At 49.4% G+C, this 24688-nt stretch overlaps 1 protein-coding gene across 1 annotated transcript; it reads left to right on the forward strand.

Moving 5' to 3' along the window:
* The first annotated feature begins 2659 nt into the window (after positions 1–2659).
* On the forward strand, positions 2660–23709 carry PAX9 (paired box 9). Its single transcript, XM_072865483.1, has 6 exons — positions 2660–2811; positions 3639–3928; positions 5511–6137; positions 8445–8584; positions 13760–13912; positions 23455–23709. Exons 1-6 carry the CDS (start codon positions 2660–2662, stop codon positions 23707–23709), a joined length of 1617 nt encoding a protein of 538 aa, XP_072721584.1.
* Positions 23710–24688: the final 979 nt, after the last annotated feature.

The following is a 24688-nucleotide window of genomic DNA, read 5'->3' on the forward strand; positions in this document are numbered from 1 at the left end:
GGGAGCGCGGGGTCAGCCGGCACCGGACCCGCACCCCCTCCCGCGCCCGGCTGAGGCACGGTGCCCTCTCTAACCTGCTGGGCTCAGCTATTTGATCGCGTAAGGAAATGCACATGGCCGCCAGTGAGACGCGAAGGCCCCTTCATCCTGCATTTGCGACCTTCCATGTGTCGCAGACAATGGGAGCGATCCCGGGAGATCCCGTGCGATTTTAGACGCCCGCGCGTACGAATAGCTCCGTGCCGAACGAAAGCCCCGTTTCAGAGCTCCGTGTGTCTCATCTCTACATCACCCAGCGCCGTTGCTCCGGGGTGGGTCACCTCCAGCCACGGCCTAAGGCTGTCACTGCCCTTCCACCTGCCTCTGCCCCGCTTTTCCCCGCCTTTCTTTCAGAGGTGTCCAAAAGCTTCTCCGACACCCCCACCGCGTTGCTCCCCGCCCCGGCTCCAAGGTGCTCTTTGCCCTCCAGACTGTCCCCTCTCTTCCCGGGGGGGATTCCGCTGCTCTGCGCCGCATGGCAGGGGCTGGGGGGGAAGGCAGGGCAGCTGCGACAGTGTGCGACAGTCCCTGCGACAGCCGCACCACGCCTGCGTGGCTCCAACCTCCGCCACCCCAGACCCACACGTTCCCCACACCACCTCGAGAAACCCGGCCACGCGACTACACACACGGGGGGGCTTTGTCCTTCGGGAAGTGTCGGGGGGGGCTTCTACTTAGAAAACGTGTTGCCATACGAGCATCCTTCTGCCTTAATAGCTCCTCAGTAGCCACCTCCCCAGGGGGAAGGAGAGGGGTTTAGCTTCCTTCAAAAAAAATCGTCAAAAATCTGCAGCTTCAAAGAGGGGCTGGGGGTGTGTGCCGCGTTTTATTTGGCTGACTTCTTCCTACAGTGGAAGAGCGGAGGAAGCTGGGGATCAGCGAGGCACCGCATCCCGCGGAGCCCCTACAGAAAGGCCCTCATGGAGGACGGGCTCTCTGTGAAGGCGGCTCAGGGAGGCAGGAGCCGGGCACGCCGAGGTGAGTACGGCGGCGCTGGGGACCTCCCTCGGCCGCCTCCGAGGCCGGAGCCCGGCCGGAGGGGCGGGATGCTGCCACGCCGGGACCCCGCTCCCAGCTTTGGGAGGGGCTGAAGAGAGCCCGGGGGCCGGGCACTCTCTGGAGGCCCCCCGGCCGCGGCAAGCGCCGGAGAAGGCCCTCATGGGCGGGGGGAGCCGGGGGCTGCCGGCCGCCGCCTCGCCGCTACCGGCCGCGCACCGGGGCTGCTGCTGCCGTACAGGCGATTTGCTGCAGGCAACTCACGCCAAGTCCCGTTCGTGGCGGAGAGAGGGCGAGAGAGCCGGGTTTGAGGGAAGGGAGAGGCGGGGGAGCAGCCTCTAGCTCCTCTCTGCGACGGTGTCGGGGTGGGGCAGGCAGGGGCAGCGACCCCGGAGGGACACCGGCTGCCGGCACCCGGGGCTCCGGCAGCATCGTGCGGGACGGCACGGCTCAGTCCCTCCCTTCGGCACGGAGGGGAAGGAGCGGGAGGGAAAACCCGGCTCTTGGCCGGCCAGTCTCTTTCAGCTGCCCCCCCCCCCTCGTTTTGCTTTGCCCAGCTGGGGGGACCCCGCGGTGGGAGCGCGGGTGGTGCCGAGGCGGCCGCCGGCGGAGCGGCCCGCACCTCGGGGCGAGCCCCCTGCCCGGCCACGCGTGCTTTTCCCCGGGTGGAGAAACCCCCACCCTGCGCCCCCCGTCCTCTCCCTGCCGCCTTTCCTCTCGGATTCTTCAATGATTTCCTACCTGAAAAAAATTAATCTTTTTGCCAGGCAGGTCAGAAGCGATCAACAGGCTGTTGAATATTATAATGTTTTCATATTCCTCTCGGCTCCCCCTGCCCTCTACCGACTCACTGTAGATGTGACCTTTGGTATTTCAGCCCACACTCAGCAGTTGAATGGAAACAAGTTGAGCACGTTCACTTCTGATAAACATTATCCTTAAACCACTGGAGACCCGAGCAGAGTAAACGAGCTTTTCCGACAGGACCACATCAGGAACACACATTGAGGAAGGGAAAGAAACCGAATATCCAGGCGATCAGAGGCGGGCTCGGGGGTGGAGGGGTGGGAGAGGGAAGGAGGGGGAGCAGACAGGTTGGAGGACACGGTCGGGGGGAAGAAAAGGACACAACTGTGCGCACGATAGGCACAGATGGGGAGAGAAACTGCCCGGGCAGCGTGGGAGAGCAGCGCAGGGTCACGCCCGAGTATCCCAGCAGCCCTGGGGGAGCTTCAGGGGCGCCGAGCAGGTCCAGGAGTCGCGGGGCCGGGCTTACACCAGCCGTGCGTCCGGAGACGGCCCCCGGCCACACGCCGCTGGACCGGGCTGCAGCACCGGCAGGGGAGGGGACGCGTGTGCGAGGCGGCCGGGCGCGGGCAGGGCGCGGGCAGGGCTGCGGGCAGGGCTGCGGGCAGGGCCCGGCAGGCGGGCAGCCCAGGCTCTGCCGGGCGGGGAAGCACGCCTGCCGGGCGGGCAGCCTTGTCGGGCACCCCTCTAGCGCCTTTCCTTCGGGAAGAATTCCGCTGTTAATGCGGATCGGAAGTTTTACGGAAGCGCACCCCCTTCCATTGTTTAATTACATAATTAACTTAACTAACGGCTGGATCCGGGTCCCACTAGTTCCATGCCTCCTGCCTTGAAAATATCCAAAGCAGGTCAGCTCACAACACCGAAAAGGATTCTGGCTTCAGCAAATGCCTGCGAGTATTGCCTGTGCAGCATGCCATCGCTTTCGGACGATGGCATTTGCGCGGGGGGGGATCCCCTTCGCCAGGGGTAATTTTATCTAGGTTGAGGATGCGCCACAATTTGAGTGTGATATTCTGAATGGGCAACTCGCGGTTCTGAAATAACCACAAAACTGCCATAGAAATTTTGTTGTTGTTGTGTTGTTTTGTTTTTTTCTTTTTCTTCTTTTTTTTTTTTTAATCCTTGTGGAGGAAACAGAATTATCCGCCGATATTCCGATCGAACAAAGAGATACCTGCGAAAGAACCAGGATCGCCTTCTTTCCACCACAAAAACTCTGCAACATGCCATTAATTTCTGGGCGATCCCCTGTAACATCCTACTTATTCCTAACTATGCACGTTCATTGCGATATGTGCAGGCTCTGAAATATAGCTCAATTAATTTGATTTTTTCTAAAAATATCTTACAAACATTTCAATTAAAATAATATTTATACAGTACTCATACACACCAGCGACATCAATTTCATATTTTACTCGCTGATATTTCGTGTACTCCGGTCACCACATTATTTCTTCTCACGTTTTATTTCATTTATAGAGCCTGTACCTTCGACACTCTATTTAAAACAAAACAAGCAAAAAAGAATCTCAGGGGAAAAAAAAAGAAAAACATGCTAAATTCTTGGCTGGAGCCGGGAAGCCCATGATCTCCGTGTGCAACATGATGTACGTGGGATGTATGCAAGAGGCACACACACAAGCTCACAGATCAGGATCCGTACCCCTAATGCCAAACCAAACACTTCTCCCACATACACAAACACGCCGTGACCCCCACATACTTTAATTCCTACCAGCTTTGTCTGTTTTTCTTTTAACTGCTAATATGTAGCAGTGTCTTTGATAAAGCCGAAATCAGCTGCGAGGCGTCGACGTTTTATACTTAAACGCGGTGCAGTATTTAGCGTGGGGACTAAAACAAAAGCTGAGCCGGGCTCTGACGGCCGGGGAACATCAGCATCCCGATGCCCGGGCGCCGCAAGCCCGATGCCCGTCCCGACCCCCCCCGGGGCAGGCGAAGCGGCAGCTCGCCGACTTCCCGACCGGCTTTCCACCGAAAACGACCCAGGTCCCGTCGCTGCCAGCCTCCTCGTGCACCACCCGCGAAACACCCGCCAGTGAAAAAGTGCTTTATTACAGTGAGACGCCCGTAAGCAAGGAAGAACTTCTCTCCCGCGCCTGCAAAGCCCACGCGGGGAGACCGCGCGTGTGGCCAGACACCGCCCTGCTTCTGTCAGGGACAGGGGGAGCCTCTCCGCCAGCCCCGCCGCCCCCTCCCCGGCCGCCTGCTCTGGGAGAAGGGCCGGGCAGGGCGGCGCAGCAGCCCGGCGGCGCCCGGCGCTGCGCCCTGCCCGCCCTGCCTGCCCTGCCCGCCGCCCCCGGTGCCCCCCGGCCCGGTGGCGGCCCCGCTCAGCACGGCCCGGCGCCGGCCGCAACTTACCGCCGGGCAGGTACGGAGCAGCCGTCGCGGCTGCGGCGGGACCAGGTGCCGCGCACGCCCGCGAGGCAGGGCGGAAGGGCCGCCAGCACCGCGCTGTCCGTCATCTCCCCTGGCCATTAGGAGGGCGGCTGGGCGGCGGGGCCGCCCCCGGGGGCGGGCTCGGGGGAGCGATGGGCCGCGGCGCCCTGCCCAGCGCGGCCCTGCCCACGTTGCCCTGAGGTTGAAATGCAGAAGTCAAGGCTCCCTCCTCGGGAAGCAGATTTCCTTGTAGCCCTTTTTCCCTCACGGCCCCGCTGCCTCCTCGGTGGAGAGCAGAGAGCCTCGGGGGCTAGCGCGGCCGGGAGCGCAGGAGGCTGGGAGCCCGTCTCTGGGCGCAGGTCTCCGTTTGGGATTTAGGGCAGCCCCAGAGGTGTCCTGCTGAGAGGAATGGGTAAGTGGCTGGGAGCTGCAGGAGGGTTCAAGTGCTGTCAAGAGAGGGGGAGCACCCGTGCGCCGTCATGTGCCGCCGGAGCAGCTCCCTTGTTGACTTTGCTCGTGTTCCTACAAGCCGTAAGAACACGTTAAGGGTCAGGAGCAGGGAAGAGAGAAAAGCTAATGACTGCTCGGTTTATTATTAATGCTATTAGGCGAGTGCGAGGCAGGATCGCAGCCGAGTGGACGGCTGGAGTCCGTGGCACGTTGTATATTATTCCTGACACCGCTCTTAGCAGTTAACATTTTAGCACGTTTGTTTTACAGCCTGGTGTAATTGTGCTGTTAAGCGAGAGGCGCTAACAGCACCAGAAACGGTCTTTGAAAAGTTAGTCGCGACTCAGAAGCACCGCGTTGCCCTTGCCTCTCCCAAGATGTAGAAGAATTTCCTCAACTACTTTTCCTTCCTCCCCCTCCCCCACGTCTTGAAAATGTTTTTCTTTTCTTTTTCTCTTCTTCCTTTTTCCTGTGGCAATAAAGCTGACTTGTCTGTTGGGGCGATCTCGTTTTTCATCTCTGGAATGTGCTTTTTTGGAATATGCTTGATGCACAGTCCGGAGAGCTCCGACATTTGTTGCCACGGATTTTCTTTTTCTTTCCTCTCTTCTTTTATTTCCCCCCCCTCGCTTTTTTTTTCTCCCCCCCCCCCCCCCTTCAATTTCGGGGGCATCCCGCTATTCTAAAGAAGCGTGCGCGGAGTGGCCGGGGGGTCCCCGATGTCATCTGCCTTGCGATGAGGAGCGGTGCAGACGCCCCCTCCTGAGCCCTTCGCCGCGTCCGACGGGTGTGTTTGTGTTGTTTGCTTGCAGAACCTGCCTTCGGGGAAGTGAACCAGCTCGGGGGGGTGTTTGTCAACGGGAGACCCCTGCCCAATGCCATCAGGCTGCGGATTGTGGAACTGGCGCAACTGGGTATCAGGCCGTGTGACATCAGCCGGCAGCTCCGCGTTTCCCACGGCTGTGTCAGCAAAATCCTGGCTCGCTACAACGAGACCGGCTCCATCCTACCGGGGGCTATCGGAGGCAGCAAGCCCCGGGTCACCACCCCCACGGTGGTAAAACATATCCGGACCTACAAACAAAGGGATCCGGGCATCTTCGCCTGGGAGATCCGGGATCGCCTGCTGGCCGATGGCGTGTGCGACAAGTACAACGTGCCGTCGGTCAGCTCCATCAGCCGCATCCTCCGGAACAAAATCGGGAACCTGTCTCAGCAGAGTCACTACGAGTCCTACAAGCAGCACCAGCCGCCCCCACAGCCCGCCCTGCCCTACAACCACATCTACTCCTACCCCAGCCCCATCGCTGCTGCAGGAGCCAAGGTGCCCACCCCTCCCGGGGTGCCAGCGATCCCCAGCACCATGGCCATGCCCAGGACGTGGCCGTCCTCCCACTCGGTGACGGACATCCTGGGGATCCGGTCCATCACAGACCAAGGTGAGGAGGGGGGACCCGGGGCCGCCGCGGCAGCCAGGCGGGGCCGGAGCGTTTCGGTCCCCTGCTCCTGGGCTCCTTCCTCTCCGAGGGTCGGAAGGCGGTTTCGGGGTTTGCCTCGGGAAACCTCGCGCGTTTCCCCGGCCCGAGCCGCGCACTGAGCTTACCGGAGGATGTGCCTCGGGACGCGGGCAGATCGGAGGTCCCGGGGTGGGCTGCAGGCGGACCAGCAAGCCCTACACCATCGGCCGTCACCGCTGCCGTTGTGACCCGAAAAGGGGCGACCTCGGCCGGAGGGAAGGGCCCGGGCTGCGGCGGCCCCAGGGCCCGGGGCGCGCTCAGCCCCGGCCCGGCCCAGCCCCGCGGCGGTCCCGGTTCTAGTCCCGATCCCGGCCGGGTCTCGCTGCCGCCCTCCAGTCACAGGCGCCGCCTTGGCGTTACCGAGAAGTCCATTTTCTCCAGTTTTCGCAATCAGGCCAAATTTGCCCCGGCAGGAAGTTCAAATGTCACCTAATTGCTTTCATTCTGATGCTGTATTTTCCTCCCAAGCGGTGGTCCAGGAGAAGCAAACCCCCCAGATTTGCTGCTTTTATCCCTTCCACCTTCTTTCTGTCTCTCTGCCTGGAAACTGCGTCGTCTCTCCCAGCCGCTCGCCACGCTTTGCCGCAAAGAAAGGGACATTTTTTCCATTTCGGTCTCTGCCAGTGAACTAACAGTGAATGTGGTTAAAACAACAGTCTAAAATAACCTTCGCCTACAGCGATCTCTGTGTCCCACTCTTCCCTCCAATTAGCGGGGGGAGGCTGTGATTTCTGTTTTCATTGCGTTTTTAACAGCAACAATCCGGTTCCAGCAGCACTTCGAATGCAAATTGATCCTTTAGGCATTGCAGAATAATTTTCTTTTTCTTTTCTCAAAAAGGTGGTATTTTTTTCAAGCAACACACACACAAGTATGTTTTATTTGTATTCATACATACAAAAATATGTAAGTTTTGTCCTTCTTCGCCCTCTACTTCACGATATAAACTTTACCCTCAGACCACGCTGGCACAAACAAACGTGTTTCTGAGTCAACTTTAACAAATACACGCCTGGCAATCTCTGCTCTGTGCTGGGGAGAGGTAGTGTTGGCAACGAACATTAAAAAGAATGAGAACATTAGAAATGGAGGGTTTTTTTAGTGAGTTCCTCTTTTATTAACACCACATTGGCAGGCAGGCAGGCAGGCAGGCCTCTGACGGTCCTGCCGGGTGCCTCGCTATCTGCCCTGTCCCTCAGACCTCGGAGCTGCACACATCTTTCTGCAGTGTAAAGTCTCCCCCCTCCCCTTCCCAGCAGAGAGCCGGGGCTGCTGAGCGGCCGATGCCGCAGATGGGGGCTGCTCGCCCTTGATTTATAGGATAAACTGACCTTGCTGACACGGAAAGGAAGCCCCTATTCATGGGAAAGTGTGAGATCAGCAGAAAAGGGCGCTCACCGAGAGAGCTCAATTTCTTAAGACAACTTCAGGTTTGTGCCTTTCCCCAGCCCGGGCGAGGGGCCGAGCGCGGCGGAGCGGCGGGGCAGCCCGCTCCCACGGCGGCTCCGATGCGGCCGGGCGCGGGGCTCGGGGGAGCCGTGTCCCCCCCGGGCTCCCCGGCGGGGCCCGGGGCATTCGCCCGCCTGCAGAACAGCCCGGTGCTCCCGTGCCGCGGCTGATGCGCGTGTGAACAACAGGACTGTTATCTTTTTTCCTCTTTCTTCTCTTCCTCCCTTTTTTCTTTTCTTTTCTTTTCCTTTTTCTTTTCTTTCTTTCTTTCTTTTTTTTTTTTAATTTCTTCTTGTGTTTTGTTTGTTTTGTTTTCTTGGTGGTTTCGTCCCAAACTTGTTTGGAGCCTGGCTCATCTGCAGCCGTGCCAGGGTTATTTCTAACGGGGGTATCGTTTGTCCTCAGACTCGCACACGCACACAGACGAGGCGATGCCCGTAAATCCCCCTTAGGAGATCCCGGGCGACAAGTGCCGGCGGCAGCTCCGTCCCGCCAGTGCAGGGACGCGGGGACGAGCGACTCAGCCGGCTCCGGGCTCGGCTGGCGATCGCTGCCACCAGCTGCACGGAGGGACCCGACTCCCTTCTCCCCCGGGATTACCCTCTCCAGGGGCTCCCGGGAGGCTCAGCGAGGTGTAGCGGGCGAGGGACAGGCTTCCCTTAGCTCTGCCCCACAGACTGCGTCGCGGGGGGAGAGGGAGCCGTCTCCAGCCCGGAGCAAAGTGCTCCGCGTCCCGGCCCCTGCCTCTAACCCCCCCCTTCCCGCCGTGTTTCCCAGCAGTGAGCGACACCTCGCCTTACCCCAGCCCCAAGGTGGAGGAATGGAGCAGCCTGGGCCGAAACAGCTTCCCCGCCCCGGCCCAGCACGCCGTCAACGGGCTGGAGAAGAGCTCCCTGGAGCAGGAGGCCAAGTACAGCCAGGTAAAGAGAGAGGCGGGGGAGGGCGGTGACGCGCAGGGCCCCTGAGCTCGGCCTCGGGCCGGTGGCCCTCGCCCGGGGCTGCCGCTCTCGCTTTGGAGCCGGTGCCGGCCTGCCCTCCGTCTTGGCTTGCAAACGAGTCCGCCAGCACGGGCGACGCCGGGAAAGAGCCTGGCTCCCTCCTCCGCTCCGCTCCGCTCCGCTCTCCGCTCCCTCCCTCGGCACCGCCGCCGCACCCCCCGGCAGCCCCCCGCCCGCCCTTCTCCTGGCCGAGAGGCTCCCGCGGGCGGGGGGCTGGCGGGGCGGGCAGCGCTCGCACCCCGGCCGCCCCGGGCTCCCGGCGCTGCCCCCGCCGCCGCCGCGGCACAGCCCGCCCCGCGGACACTCGAGAACCGCCGCCCACCCGCCCCGCCGGCTGCCCGCCCGCCGAGCCGCCCGGCGACCGGAGCCGGACCCCGCCGCGCCGCCCCCCGGGGCTCTGCCCCCTTCTCGGCCGGGCCGGGCCGGGCCAGGCCGGGCCGGGCCGTGCGGCCCCGGGCCGTGTGAGCGGGCGCGTCCCGCCGCCGCCCGTAAAGCCGCGTTTTACCCTGTCCGCGGCGCGCTCGGTAGGCAGGGGAATAATTTGAAAATGAGGTGTAATTGCTTCCTACGTTAAGCATTTCTAAACGCTTAAGTAGGCGGCGAATTTCCTACGTTTTAATTACAACACAATATAACTGTTACTTAATAAATCTCTGCCTAAATCTTTGTACTTGCTAATCAAATCCCATGCCAGGAGAAAAGCTATAGAAGGCTCAACTGTTACTCGTTGGGAAAGCACAGGTTTTGAAAACTTTTTTCCGTGCGGTGGAAACATTTCAAAACCTATCAGAGGTTTCTCGGATACATTGACTCCCCGGCCATTCATTTGGTACGCTTATAACGAAGTCGAGGAAAAACTGCCGTCTCTGTTTAGCGTGTGCCCATTCAAAGACAGAGGGTTTGGACATATTTTTCGAGATCTATGTCAGGTTTTGGATTCCATGTCGAGGAGACTTTTGCGGCTCGTGTTTGGTGCTGAGAGTAGCTGAATCAGACCCTTTCAAATTCAAGGCGCGGAGCGCAAACTGCGGGAATGCTTGCAAAGAGGTGAATGAGGCAGACTGGGAAATATTGTAGGCCCCAAGAGTGAACAACTGCTTTATTACATATATTGCCTCACAAACAATATGCCACCCTTAATGCTGTCCTGTTTGTTTTGTATTACCTTTTCCTATTATCCCATTATTGTTCTGTTCGTTTCACATTACAAATAATGCACAGTGTAGTGTAGCCCTGACTGTACGGTTAAAGATAGAATTAGAGTTAGATTTAGAGTTAATATTCACCCTTCCACAATTTTCTTTAAAAACGAAACAAAGTGTTAGCAATCTCACTGAAACGGATGGAAATAGCTTGGCATTATTCTGTTAAGAACAGCTGTACCGTGGCTGTGTTGTCTTAGGTTCCAGGCTGGGCCTTCTGCACATGATTCTGCTGAAATATTCACAGGATCCGGCTCACAGGCTATAAACCATTGCCTCTGTTGGTGTCTCATTTACCTCAACAAACGTGTTGAGGAACAATGCTATGTACATCGGGTTATTTTCAATGCTGGTGTTGGAAACGATTTTTTATCTTTTTTCACTCTTTCAATATTTATGCTTTCATCTTCATAATATATCACTGTTCTACTGTCAATACCAGTCTTATTTTAAAGTTTTGTTCAACCTGAAAGATCACCTGATAAATGTAATTTAAACATTCGCTATTTAAAAATGGAGCAAATTGCTATTAATAAAATGGAATTCATTTATCAAAATACATTGTCCAGAGAGTTTAAAAGGGCAGAAAAGCTAAAAAGTATTTATCCAAAAGGTCATTTTCAGAACCCTGCTTACTAAAAGAAGACACAGAGGAGATTCCCCCCCCCCTTCCCCATAGTAATATGGGTAAATAGAATTTGGCTTTGGAAAGTACTAACGTATAGACCAGTCTATGCATGTAGTATTCAGACTTGCTTACCAGAGAATTCATTTGCGTGTACATTAATTGCTTCGTCTGTCACAAGTTTACTACCTTGCTACTTTAGAATGTATTCAGAGAAAATTAATGTCAAATAAGGATGTGAAAATGTGAGTTTTTGCAGTTTTTGCGACATTCTTTTTGCCAAAAGATTTGTAGCAACCAGGTGCAAAGTGAAATTTATGAACCGAATTCTTGCTGCACGTAGCACTGACTTACTAGCTGTCCATTCGCTGAAGCGCAGTGAGTCTGGGGTGACAGTTCGTGACAGTAAAGTCTCACCAAAAGGCTCTGATGTTCTTAGATCTTTACATAGTCTCTTGCAATGTGTACTGCTTTGGGTATAAATAGATGAGCAGGGGACAGGAGAGAACACTGGTTCGTTTGTATGGATCTAGCAAAGCGGTATCTGGAATGGTGGAAAATGGGGAAGCCACAGTCATAATTTATGTGCCAGGAGGACTACAGTGAAATGTAGCAAAAGCAAAGCTCATTACAAAAGCTGGGTCTTAAGAAGGCAGACAGCAGATTTCCCCTAGAGAAAAGAAGTGACTGTTCTGTAATATTCCAGTTTTATGTCTGTATTACCAAAGTCAGCGGCACCTACAAGAGGAATAGAGCAGCAGGAAGTCAAGCGTGTGTGTTTTACTTAGGCTTTCCAGTTACACAACAGGAGCAGAGGGAATGCGCTCTGAAGCACAGTAACAACAGATTTTGTGTGAGCGATAGGCAATTCTGCTGTTTCGAACAAACATCAGCTATACATTTTAAGCATCAGCAGCATTCAAGGTTCACCTGTCCACAGCCGGCAAATAGCTCCATAGCTACTAGGCGAGTGAAGGACTTGTTCCCCCAGCCTTAGTTATGGACGATAATATTTTGCTTTCCAGTTTTGCTGGAAACTCCCTCTGCGTGAGAAAGACTTGAGACAGCAAGAGAAAAACTGAGCCCAAAGAACAAGGTCTTCTGTACTTTTAACATGTATTTATTTGATCCCTCCTTTTAAATGATATCCTTTTGCTTTAACACATGAGATCCTGTAGGCTTTTGTCAGGCAAAACTCATATTGACCTCCCAGACTTGTCAGGCAGCACCCAAGGCTGCTCTCTTCGATGGGTTTGAATGGCTGCATTTCACCCCTTGCCCCACACATCACTGGGAATTCGGCCTGGGAAAGGACTCCCCAAAAGAGGCAGGGAGACTTCACATTTTTGCCTCAGCAATATTCACACTCGTTTAACACGAAACTGAACCTCTAGATGTAGAACATTTTTCACTCTAAGTATTATGAATTTCCTGGTGTCTCTGGGGCCTTTGTTTGCGATGCTGTTCGGTGTTTGGGTTTGGGGAGTTGAAAGCTCTGCCTGGCAGACTGTGATTCTGTACCAAACATTCCCCAGGAAATCAGAGAGATGCCTTGTCAAGTTTCTATTAGTTTTTAATTACCTGATGTCCCAAGTTGTTTATACGTAAGCAATAGCATTATATTTTCCCGATGCATCGTATTCACAAATTTGTCATAGAGCTTTGCAAACAGAGTGGCTGTGAATCAGAGAAAATGAAAGGGAAAATAGATTTTTCTGAGAGCTTGACAGTTTTGGGTCATACACATTTCATACAGAGCTCAGTTTTATTGCAGTATTTATACAGAGAGGCACATTCAGTGTGGTGTTGAGGGGAAGGCTTCTACAGATAATTACATTACGAATACAATGGATGAATATCCTAAGTATTTAATGCATTATGCAGCTTATACTGACAGCTGTGTTAGGAAAAAAAAAAAGCTGAAATAACTGAAATACAAACCCATTTGTACCCTGCATTTGAAATGAAAACATTTAATAAATACATATCATATTTAAAATGCAGTTTTCGGACATCTGGTGCTTGTGACTTTCTGGACTAACGTCACGGATGTGCAAACTGAAAAAATTGTGGTCTGCATTTACACCTGTATGAAAATGTAGAAGATCTGATGTGGGTCTGTACAATTTGTTGAGAGGCAAATAGCTTTGGAAATCCTTTTTTTTTTTCAGAATTATTTGCTGTGTGCATTGCAGGAAGCGGATGTGCACATTGCCAAAGGGAGCTGATACTCATTAACGGGAAAAAGCTTCTTAGACAGGGGGGTCTAAGAGCAAGTGGTTATTGCAAGCTCGCTCCTGGAATGGGTATGCTATTCAGAGGCCTGATCCCAAACCTACCGGAGTTGCTGCAAACACTCCTCCTAATTCAGAGGGGCTTGTGAACATGGTTTGAGCGAAGTCTTCCTCTGACATACTGGGAAGACCCCAAAGTAGCAACCGCTTCACCTCTGTCTCAGCTGAACTTCATCGGCTGTTAGTGGTTTGAGTTTTCGGCTTTGCTGGGAAAGCACTCCCTGTCCTTTGGTTGCATTCTGATGAGGGGTCATGAGCTCCATGTGCTGTAAGCACATAAAGGGAAGGCTCCATTTTAGGGCAAGTGATTGCAAATAATTGTGGGTGCAATTCTGGACAATTATTTGCACAGAAAATGTAGGCAATGTAAATATTTAGTTCCTGATCTTTGATTGTAGATGAACAATGAACTGTATATGTGGTGGCCAAAGCATCTGTAATTGTTTTTATCTGCAGTGCTTAGAACCCACAACATACGGTAACTTCTTTGGGAATAAGATGAAAATGTAACCTTAAATGTTATGGCCAATTACATGACCCTCCTACACAGATAATTTATTGAAAAAATTAATCTGCAGATTACTTATTTGTCATCTTATATTCTAACTCAAGATTCAGGCAGTTGAATTCCTGCTATGGGTCTGTGCAAAATCCATCAATGATAAAGGTCCGGACCTCCCGCTCCTCACTCATACCGGGGTGGGGGGGAAGGCGTTGAGCAGAGGTGCTTGTTTGCTTTCTTGCCGTAGTACCTAGCAGAATTGTTAGCAGAGTTCCTGTCTGGTGCAAGGGGTCAGACCTTGGCTTGGAGACTGCCTGGTTCTGTGTCACTCTCAATTAGGATCTCCAGACCAGTGCCTGTTATTAAAATACTGTCACTAAGATGGCTTGCTCGAGGTCTAGGCATCCATGTCATTGCATGTTGTGGGTGAGGGGCATGAGCTGATCCCACTACATGCACCCGATTCCTTCCCAGGTGATCTGGATGGCACCCCATTCGAACCCCATTTGTGAGACCTGCCTCTTACTGGCCACCTGCTTCCACGGCCAAAACACAGTGCCCTGTCCACCAACCCACATGGCTTCAGGGCACTCCACCCGGATGAAACTAATAAAGAAAGTCAGAGAGGTGAGTGAATGGTATAATGACACTCAAACTGCAGTCTGAGCACTCTCTGCTCAAAGGGCCCCAACCCACCAGGAGCTCCGCCATGACAAACAGGACCAGGGACTGAAAAGCAAGAGTGGTGGGAGATACCTATCACGGCCAAGGAGCAGAGTGCCAGGGGCAGGGGGATTAGATAGGACTTGACCTGTTCAGTCTTCTTGTGCTTGCAGTAGAGTGGGAAGTAGATGAAGACTGTATGGTTTGTTTGAATTTGTCTGTTGTGGCAATTTATCAGCTCTTAGGAATTGCCTAGATACCTAGTCATAATGACCATGGGCATTCAATAATCGATGGGTTGTTAACTTACCAGCTTCCCAGTAATTGCCTCTGCAGCATCAGAGATTTGTTAGACAAAGGGGACCTCTGTTTTGGCTCTCCCTGAAGAGGATGGAGTGGGGACTTTACCAGTTTGACCCCATATTTGCCTAGCTTCTAGCCATCAAGAATCCCTTTGACGTCTCTGTGTCCGTAAGTCTCCTTCTTCCAACCTCAGTTTCATTTAAATAACACCATATTGAAATTACAATATATTGTTAAATATATTATAATAAGAAGGCATTTTTCATAGAACCTTTTGTTAAGACATTATAGTTTTAACCATCAGCGTAGAAAGAATGAATGTTTATTCCTTTCAGTGTATTTGCTTGTTTAATGTCCATGTGTGCCCTGCCTGACTCCAGATTTTGCCAAAATACCAAGAGGGAACTATTGTGCAAATCTGTTCTAAAACTATGGAAATCTGTTGTTAGTACCTACTCAAGGAAGTTTGCTAATATGGCATGATCTTTTTTCTGAGCTTTCCTTTTGTCCTTGTAAGCACAGTATATCTGTTTAAGGGCAACTTAAGTTGTGTCTTTGTCATCAAAATCAAACTTTGTGCTCACAGCAAACAGAATTTGTTTTCACTGCCCTTTGAGGTAGTATGGTTGTGAGGTTTGTTAAATAATAGAATATATCCCAAGATCCGGCACCTTCACTGGAAAGACAGTGACTTCCATTTATATCATCCTTCCTAAACTAAAGTATGAATGGAAATTCAGTGAACGTACAGACCTTGCACAATAGTCTACATTTGGGAGACATTTTAGGTGGACATATTAGTGCGTGCTTGGTGTGCCGTATGTGGTAGATCTCACTTCACTGTGAAAACCGTCTAAACCCATCCCTCTTCTGAAGAAGCATTGGAAACACTTACTCCCCTTTTTTCCCTCGGAGCATGCTTAGGTTTTACAACCTCCATCCGCCTTGTCTCCATCGTGTCTTTTTCTCCTACCTCTCTTTTCCTCTGTTGTTTTTGTAGTGGATTCCTCAGTCTCTGAGAAAGAGGTTTTTTGTTTTTTTTTTTTTTGCTTTTGTTTCTGCTGTAGTTTGTTTTGGAAAAGACATAAAATGCCCCTGGGTCCTTTAGGAAAAGATTGGCGATGGTGTGTAAATTCAAGTTACTATTACTATTTCCAAAACTGGGTTTTTATTTCCCTGAAGAGGCTGAGATTTAAAATTTGATAAGAAAATATAATTAAGAGTGATCTTGATGCATGTTGCAACTATAGTTAAAACACTCAATTGATATTATCTGATTTCTGTGTTATTCAGTGCAGCTGGGGATGCCTATAAGTAAAGGAAACAACTTTAAGTTAATAAAAAAGCACATTAAACATGGGGAATGGGATTTGCTCATTATTAAGGGAATGAACATTATTTTAGACAGAAGTAGAGTGATTTTTCTCATGCAGTACATTCTAATGCATTGAATTTAGTAATGGGAGAAATAACTGTAAAGAAAATGACATCTTTGTAAGAGAAACTGTATAGGATTGGGTAACTAATTACATTTGTAATCTTAAAGCACTCAAACATGCCAATAACTCGGCTTTAATTGTGACTTCAACTAGAATACCAGCATTGCTTTGTATGACTTACGGTGAAAGAGAAATACTGTAATTCCCCATTCTTGAAAGGTCTCTTTCCATTTTTCAAAGCTCAGTCTTCTGGGAATCAACCCAGCTCAGCTGAGCAGCAGACTGACTGTAAACCCCTTGCCCATGTGTTATGTTAAAAGCCCCTCAATTCCAACATATTACCACTGTTCAGTCTTTCTTGAAAATAAAGGCATATGTTTCAAAGTCATGCTCTACCTACGAAATGTTTCCCCTTCTGTTCAAGATTTTTTGTATGTCAAAATTATTTAATGACAATGTCCTTATTTTTCAGGGTCTGTTTTATTCTCTTCTGCTTGTGGTGAAGTTAATAGAAAATCAAAGGGGCAATATGTTCAGTAAAACAAGTTCATTCATCTAAGAATATGGATAAATAGTCTAATATGAAAAGATTTTTGCAAGAAATTTTTCCAGCATTATAAAAAGACAGCAAACCCTGATTTGCAGGGTCAACTCTGACTAGGTTATTCACGTACAGCTTAGCAATTTTATTACATTTTTCTTAACACTTTTTATTAAAAATCTTTTTATCATAAACTGGAGAAATTTACTCAGTGCTCACTTTTGTAATCCTTCTTTAGGTAACTCTGACTTACCCATGTAGGCATGTTAATTTTAGTGGGACACTGATCTGAATGAGTGTTTGTACGATCATGTAATTTTTCCCATTGATGCTGTAGCACTGAATAGCAGCTTCAGAATTTAGCTCTAATTTAGTTAACTACAATTTCTATCAAAATATTACTTAAGGTGATTAATTTTAAAACCTTAAAAGAAACATAGGTGTATTACTTGCATCTTTAGGTAATGCCATTTTCGTAGATGAGATTTCCATTACAGGCCTGCTGCTGATGTTTTACTTGGAAAATTTGTTTACTCTTCCCTTGGGATCCCATATGTTGGTTTGATTTATAAATCATATTTAACCTCCAATTAAAAAGGGAGATTTAGCATGTTTGCTTCCTTTATGTTTGCAGTTTGTGTTTGATTGCTCCTAGTCTTGTTGCCATAACCTTTTCGACTGATTATGTGCACGTCACTAAGAACATGAGATATCCTCTGGGTTTTTAAGGTAATTTGCTCTTCTGATTGAAGGACTAGATACTCAGCTTTGCTCCCTGCTATGCTTTTCCCTTGCTGTGGAAAAAATGACTTCTCCAGTAGCTACTTTGTGACTGGGTTTTCAGGACATTCAAAAAGATTTAGCGTTTCCAGAAATTGTTTTAAGTTTTTCATTTTGAAAAATGAGCAGCGAGAGGGTGTCTGTCTGCGGAGCTGCGGTAGCGTCCCTGCAGCTAAAGCTACTGCCAGCACTCCACTTTGCTGAGGAGCTGCTGCTCTCAGTAAGACGGTTCTGATACCTCTGCAGATTTGTTTCATGTGCTCCTGGGGAAAGGCTCCGTGCTGGAGGATCAAGACAATGCGCTGAGCTTGCTGATCCAAGGACAGGAAGGATTTGTTTTGTCCAAGTCAGTGTTAGAATTGAGAAATACAAATGAAACAGCAACCTTATTCACCAGAGGTGTGTTCCCCAAGTCTTGACGCAGGCTGAACTTCTGCTGATTCTAGCAGGGGAGTTTGGGCTGAGTCACTGTCCAAGCTTATTGGGGCTGGTGAATTAGGTAACTCGAGCTTGAAGCCTATGTTGTTTGCCAGAAACACTTTTTTTTCATAGACATTTGGAATACTTCTACAAAACATACACTCTTAGTCTATGCAATAAATTATCTATTTAATAAAATATTGTAACAATTACAACGGGCAAGTGATTCAAGTCATTGGAAATAATAACTTTAAAATAAGATGAATAATTTACATTCTTTTGGACACTTACTTTAGAGTTAGACTGTAAAACTGAGGTGGCATCCACCTGTGGCATCAAATCTGCTCTCATTTGTATTCATGTAAAACTGAAATAAGATCATTTGGATTATTGCTATTAATGATAACTAACAAATGCAGGTGTGTGATTTTGAATGCTACGACTCTGGGTCCTTTTCTGAAACATTTAGAAGCCACATGGGAACAGATCGCAGGGAGAGGGTCTAATTTTGATACTCAGAGAACACATACCTAGGAAGCAAAAGGCAGAGAAGGGAAAGTAGAGAGGGATGAAACAAACCAAAATAATATCAATTAATTACAAGATAGGATTTGAATTCATACCACAGTGTCTGAAAGTGGAATGTAGCTTGTGTGTTTCTCTGGTATTAACATGGCCAAGGCAGAAAAAAAAAAAAAGTCAGGTAGTTTGTCTGACGTGGATTGATTGGGAAGTTTGTGCAGAAAGCTTGTGCCCTGTCTCTCCGTACAATGCAGGAGAGAGGAGCCTGAAGCTGTATGACACACTGTACCAGCATAACCTTCATAGCAGAAATCAAGGTGTGTGTGGGGGGTGTCTCTGGTTTGGAGATGAACTGTTTGGACTTTTAGGAGTCCAAACAGCTAATGGAAATAACTTGTTCCAAAGACAATCCCACATAAGCTTGGTTCTAGACTTCCTTTTCATCCACCCATCCGCTCTGTGTCCCAAATCCCAAACAGACTGAAAACAATGACAAAAAAAGTCTTCTCTAGTTAGTGTTGTACCCGAAGTGTCTAAAACTAAAAATTCCCTCCGTTAACACTACTGAATCAACTCCTTCACTGGTGAAAATACATGCAGTCCATTTGTTTCAGCAGCATCATTTTCTGTGACCTGAAGAGAGACTTTATGTCCACCTTGGCTTTGAATTCTGTCCTGGATATTCCTTTCACTGGCACTGGTGCATATCAGCAGTAACTTGGCAGAAAGGCACCAGACCCAGCTTGTGATCCTGACCCAACCACTGTTGTTTTGCAGGTATCTTTGCGAGAACATTTTTAACTGAATTTGCGAATCTGTGGGAGGTCGTGTGTTCTAGGTTTTGAACACAGCTCTAAAATTTGGAAATACTTATTCTGTAAGTTGTTTCAAAACATTGATAAAAGCAGCAATTCAGAGCAAATGTTTCTCTCTGGTCTTTGTAGAAGCTGGACAGTAAGCGCTTTCAAACAGGAACCCTTTATCATTTGCACAGCAGAGGTTCTTGTTCAGTTAGAACTACATGTTTGTTTGTTTGCTTTAAAAAATTAGATTTCCCTTGAAAAGCAATGGTTTAAATTAAGAAAAAAAATATTTATGAAACTTAAAAACCAGGTTCAAGAAGCTCTGCACTTAAAACAAGTTCTAAGGGTTTTAAAAATCCATAAACACCATGGGGTTCTCGCACTCCTAATTATGAATGTTTAGATTTTGGTGTTCATTTCCTCTGATTGAAATACTGCAGGATGAATTATTCATCCAGTATATACAGGGTCATGGAACTTAATCCCCTCCATTTATTTTAAGTGAATGTCATGTTTGTAAAAAGTGCCAGATTGACAGACAAGATTCAACCCTTCTGATAACCTACACATTGTATCTAAAGCTGTTTAGAAGTAAAAACTCTTGCAGTTAAAATTATTGGGTCAAGTCCTTCATTGATGAAAGTCAGAGATGCAAATCAGGGTTTGTTTTTTTTTGAGTAGCATAGTTTTAAGTCACATAAGGTGAAGTTTGCTCCATCCCCTCAGCTTTAAATTTGGACCAGAGGAGGTCTCTGGCTGCTTTGCGGGTATGGCTCAAACCTCCCCTGAAGCAGGACTGCGCTCCATGCCGGGCCAGTCCTTGCCCATCGCAGTGCCGCCTGCGTGGCTGGCTGAAGGCACCTACTGCCATTCGCATCATCATGGTTTTGAGTGGTAAAGCTTTGTAGCACTGGAACTAACATAAGAATGATTTGTTAATTCAGCGAGGCAGCAACAACAGCTTTCCCGCATTGGTGGCCTCTGACAGGTTGCAACTGGCAGTCCCTACACAACTGCCTCCACATCCTGCTCTCAGTAGTTAGGGCAAGATCTTTCTCACATTCAAAATAGTTAGACACTATAAAACCACCAGTTATCTCAGTTGCAATTTACCTAAAGGGGGGTGGTGGTGGTGAGGTAAAGGGTTGTTCTGGCTGTTATGAATCAGGATAGGTATTCTTTTAAATTAAGCTTTTTCAAAAACGAGCGAATCTTTAGTCAAGTCCCATCTGTTTTATCAGTAACAACCCAGGTAGCACCTCCAATGTAATTCAGTATGCCTTCTCCACTCATTATAGTTCAGAGACTTTCATTTTACTTCGTGCTATAAGACCATACTAAGGAAGGCCACACAATGATAAAGAGAAGGAGAGAAACATATATATGATCAGATTAAATATTCATCAACAATACCTGAGTTAATGCGAGCTGTTCAGGAGCTGAGGTTTGCCCCAAATCATGCAAAGTGATCAGTTTCTGGTTGCTGAGAAACCCCTGGCAGCCTTGTCTGTAGGAGCTGCGGGAGGCCAGGACATGGGCTCGAGCATCAGTGGACCAGCAAAGAGGTGGCTTGTTGGCACATTGCCTGGCACAGGTCTAGCCTGTGCCCACTAGCACACGCTCAGCCTGTGCCCCAGCGTGGGGTCGCGCAAGGCGCAGCCCAGGGACCCTGCCCGACAGGCTGCATGGACGAGGCCACCCTGTTTCTTGCAGAAGAGAGGAGAGCTATAGGTCTGGGTCTTGCATGGTGCTGCTCACCCTCAGGGCCAAAGAATTGGCCCTGGTCTGTTTTATTTACATGTACAGACACAGTCATCAGCTCCAGGGACTTTTGTTGCCTGGACAAAATGTTTGGACGTAGCAGGAAGTCATTTCTCGAGGACCAAAAGTTGCCTTTCTCACAGATAGCACTACCCAGGTGCTCTTGGCCTGTGGTGGTGGGGTGGGGAGAGGTGCTTGGCAAGGTGATTGCATCAAGCAGTATTTCGCCTTGACATGATGCAGCGCTATGCACAACTTTGAAGGATGCATTTACAGTCTTATTCTTCCTCAGATGAGATGTTGTTAGAGCATCTGTCTTTTCTAAAGAGATCTAAGAGGGGAAGTGCCAGCAGTTAGAGAGCATCCTACAGCACAGCAGTCTCTACAGCATATGGGAAGCATTTTCTCTTCTTTGTGGCAAACGAGGACTTTGGCTTTTCCAGAGCCACTCGTGGTAGAGGGGAGCAGTGACAACACAGGAGGCTGGAGGGACACGTGCCTCCTTTGTGGCCTAGGAGGAATCCTTTCAAAAGCACAGCCAAGGGTTCACAGGACATGACCACCTGTCCATAGTGAGGAATCCTACTTAAAATGGGACTTCCAGGCACATCCTTGAGCCCACTGCTTGGTACCAGCCTGCTTGGGCGTGGGCAAGCCTGGACAAGCAGGGTAGCCTCGCAGAGTCCAAAAAACCTCTTCTGAGCCTCAGGGGCTGAAGGTTTGTGCTGCCACAACGGCTATGAGACTCTTTGGGGACTTGCTCCAGGTCTTTTCTCCTTCCAGCACCCCTTCGGGGTTTCTGTAGTTTTTCTCTCTGCAGGATCCCTTTGGGTTGTGGCTCTTGATGTCCCAGTGTTACAAAATGGCTCTAATGGCTCTACTGCCTCTGTGAAAAGCTTTTTGTTGCTGTTTGTTAGAAAAAACAGAGGTGCTCTTTTCTTGTTTCACATTCTTCTGAAAAGCACTTTACACAGTGGAATAGGCAGGGAGCTTGGAGAACAGCAGCTTTTTAGGGCCTGTCACCTTTTTACTTTCCAGTAAATTCAGTGAAATAATTTTCCATGTGATTTAAGAAGTGTACTAATTTACAGTGCAATTATTTGAAGGTTTGTATTAATTAGCATTGTTGCAAACACTAATATTTAGAGCTGAGGCTAAAGTGTAATTCTGAGACACAGTAGGGGACGTGTAATTGGAGTTGAAGGTCAGGTCACATATTTGGATTTTCAAAAGAATAAGGCAAGTTCAGCTTCAACAAAGTGTTTATGGATTTGGAATGACAATTACGTTGCTGCTGCAGCTGTATGTTTTGTACTAATTAATATAGCTATCGGAGGCTTGTGGCTGGGATCCCGTCACTGCCTCCTGCTGTTTTAGATTGCTGTACATGTTTCTATTGACTCCAGCAGGATTACTGCTTGGTTTCCCCAGTGGCAATGAGAGGATAGTCCAGCCAGTGGGACTGTGAGTTACACTGGTAGGAAACACATGAGCCTGAAACCAGGTCAGTGCTGTTACGGAGGTAAATACTGGAAATTTGGGCAGGTGCAATCCAGACAGAAATCGAACAAGTGAAATGTTAACATCATGTGAAGTTTTAGCAGAAACCAAAGTCTGTTTCATTTCTTAACTCTGCACTATCCATGTTAGGTCCGGTTCTACCAGGTGATTAAAAATGGCAGATGCTGCATGATTTGCTGAATCCATACCTGTTCTTTCATATTCAGATAGGAAACGTTTCTGGGAAAAAAAACCACCCCAAATCCTAAAACATAAACACTACACAAATCAAAACTTAAGCAAGATAAATGATCTTGGTTTGTACCTGTTCTGCTGAAGAAGCATTTACAGGGTGTGAAGTAAACCACTGAACACTTTTTATTTAAATAAGGAGTCATTCATTGTGAAATCCTATCGCAGCAGACTGAAGGACTCTCCCTTCTCTATTTAAATAGAAACCCTTCTCCCCAGCCTGTGGAAGGACCTAGGAAAATAGTTTGCAGGAAAGGACCCAGCCCTGCAATTGTACCAGGAGAAGCTGTGGGCAACGAACATCTGCAAGGTTATATCCCAAGTACCTAGAGAACAGATTTCTAAAAGACATCATCAATAATAATACTACTATAGTTCTGACTCATGCTCTGAGCAAACGGTTACCAAAGAGTTTAACATGTTACCACCCCCCCCCACCCCCCCAGCTGCTTGTTACCTCTCCACTCCGGGGAGCGTTGCTTCGGGATCTGTGCCCGTGCCTGCCCGCTGCAGCTCAGGGCTGAGCCCACCCTCCTTCAGGGCTGGGGTGGGCGAGGTACTGGGATGGTCCGTCTTTCTGGCCACTGGTGTGGCTGTGGTCACTGCACACCCAGCTTAAACTGCCACAGCACTACCTGCCAGGGCCCTGCTGGAGTGGCCAACACCCCAGGCAAAATTTGGGAAAGGTGGGTAAATATTACAGCCCACCTGCTCCAACCCATGGGCCTCATTGCCAAGAGGATGAAGGTGCTCAGTGAGAGAGATGGGACAAACTCATCACAAATACCTCCAGCAGTAGCTCTCAAATGTAATTGGATGCAACCATGGGCTTAAGGAGTCCGTGAACAACAGCCTGTGGGAAGGCGGGCGGGCATACAGAGGGGCTTGGTGGTTCCTGCCCTGCTCTCCGTGTGTGTTCCCTAAACATCTGCTGCTGGTCCTTGTCTGGGACAGGCTGCTGGGAGAGGTGTGCAGGGCTGATGTGGCGTAGCTGGTCTTAAAGGCAAAGCACAAGGGGGCCCGTGCGCCCCTGAAATCTCGGGGAGTTGGTTATGGGTGGCTCTCTGGGTGTTCCCACTGGCCCTGGTTCTTGTACAAAGCCCCAGCAGCATCTGAGGGCAGCTTCTTTTACGGCAGATCTGCTGTGCCTTACTCTCTTAGAAATGTTTTTCCCTTTCCTTTCAGGCACCCAACGGCCTCCCGGCTGTCAGCAGTTTCGTGTCAGCACCAGCCATGCCTCCCTATGCCACACCAGCCCAAGTGTCACCTTACATGACGTACAGTGCCACCCCGTCCGGCTACATGGCCAGCCACGGCTGGCAGCACGCTGGAGGCACCCCGCTGTCCCCTCACAGCTGCGACATCCCTGCCTCGCTGGCGTTCAAGGGCATGCAGACGGCCAGGGAGGGCAGCCACTCGGTCACAGCCTCCGCTCTCTGATGCAGGAGCCAGTCCAGGACCACCATGAGCCCGCTAGCTGGTCACCCCCTGAGTCTGGCTCACGGACTGCTCTCTTCATGCCGGTGATAACGGGCATTTCTCCTCCTGACTTGTCTCCCATAAGGCTTTTGGGATTGGAAGAGCTGAAGACAACATCAGAAACTGAGAAGTGTGGTGTTGTGCTCTTTAAGTAAAGACGTTGCATCCCTCAAAGGGCTTGTGGAGCCTTGTCCCACTCTCCTGGTCAAACCACACGTATTTATTCTTAATCATCACAGACTTTCTAAATGTGCAATTGTTATTAAGATTTGTGTAAAAAATCAATAAAGAAAAATCACCACAGAAAATTCTGCTATGCCTCGAATCAGCAAAGGTGGCTAAATGGAGGGGTATGTCGATTGCCGAGAGAACAACATCAACGAGGTTATACAATCCACCGCTATTGAGAGATCACTTTTTAGTTGTTTTGTTGGGTTTTGGTAATCAAATATAGAACCAAGGCAATATGTGGCTCTCAGATTCTTCTGGCATGTCGCCATTGTCAGGCAGTAGTAATACCTTTGTGTTTTTTATCCATTTGTAAATATAGGCTTTTGACAGCATTTGTTTTCACCTTCCAGTACATTTATTTCTACTTTTTTTTTTTTTAAACTTGAAAAGGTGACTTTCTAGCTATTCTCTGTGTCTTTCCATGGTGGGGTGATAGCCTCAGGTGATGAGGTTTAGGTAAGTTTTTTTCCATCGTGTTTTTGTGCCTACAGTGGAGGCTTCAACATCTCATGAAATACAGTTATCTCTAGCAGAAGATTCAAAGGCAGAAATCCAGCCAAGTAACTCTCCCCAGCTATAGCCAGCCTCCCAGATTCATGAAACACCACATCCGTGTTAAGTATACAAACAGAAATGGGTGAAAAATATCTGAATGAACTGAAAACTGTAGAGGAAAAATGCCGTTAGTGTGCAACCTGTGCAGAGATGC

The sequence above is a fragment of the Ciconia boyciana genome, chromosome 6, assembly GCF_034638445.1.
Source record: "Ciconia boyciana chromosome 6, ASM3463844v1, whole genome shotgun sequence".
NCBI lineage: Eukaryota > Metazoa > Chordata > Aves > Ciconiiformes > Ciconiidae > Ciconia > Ciconia boyciana.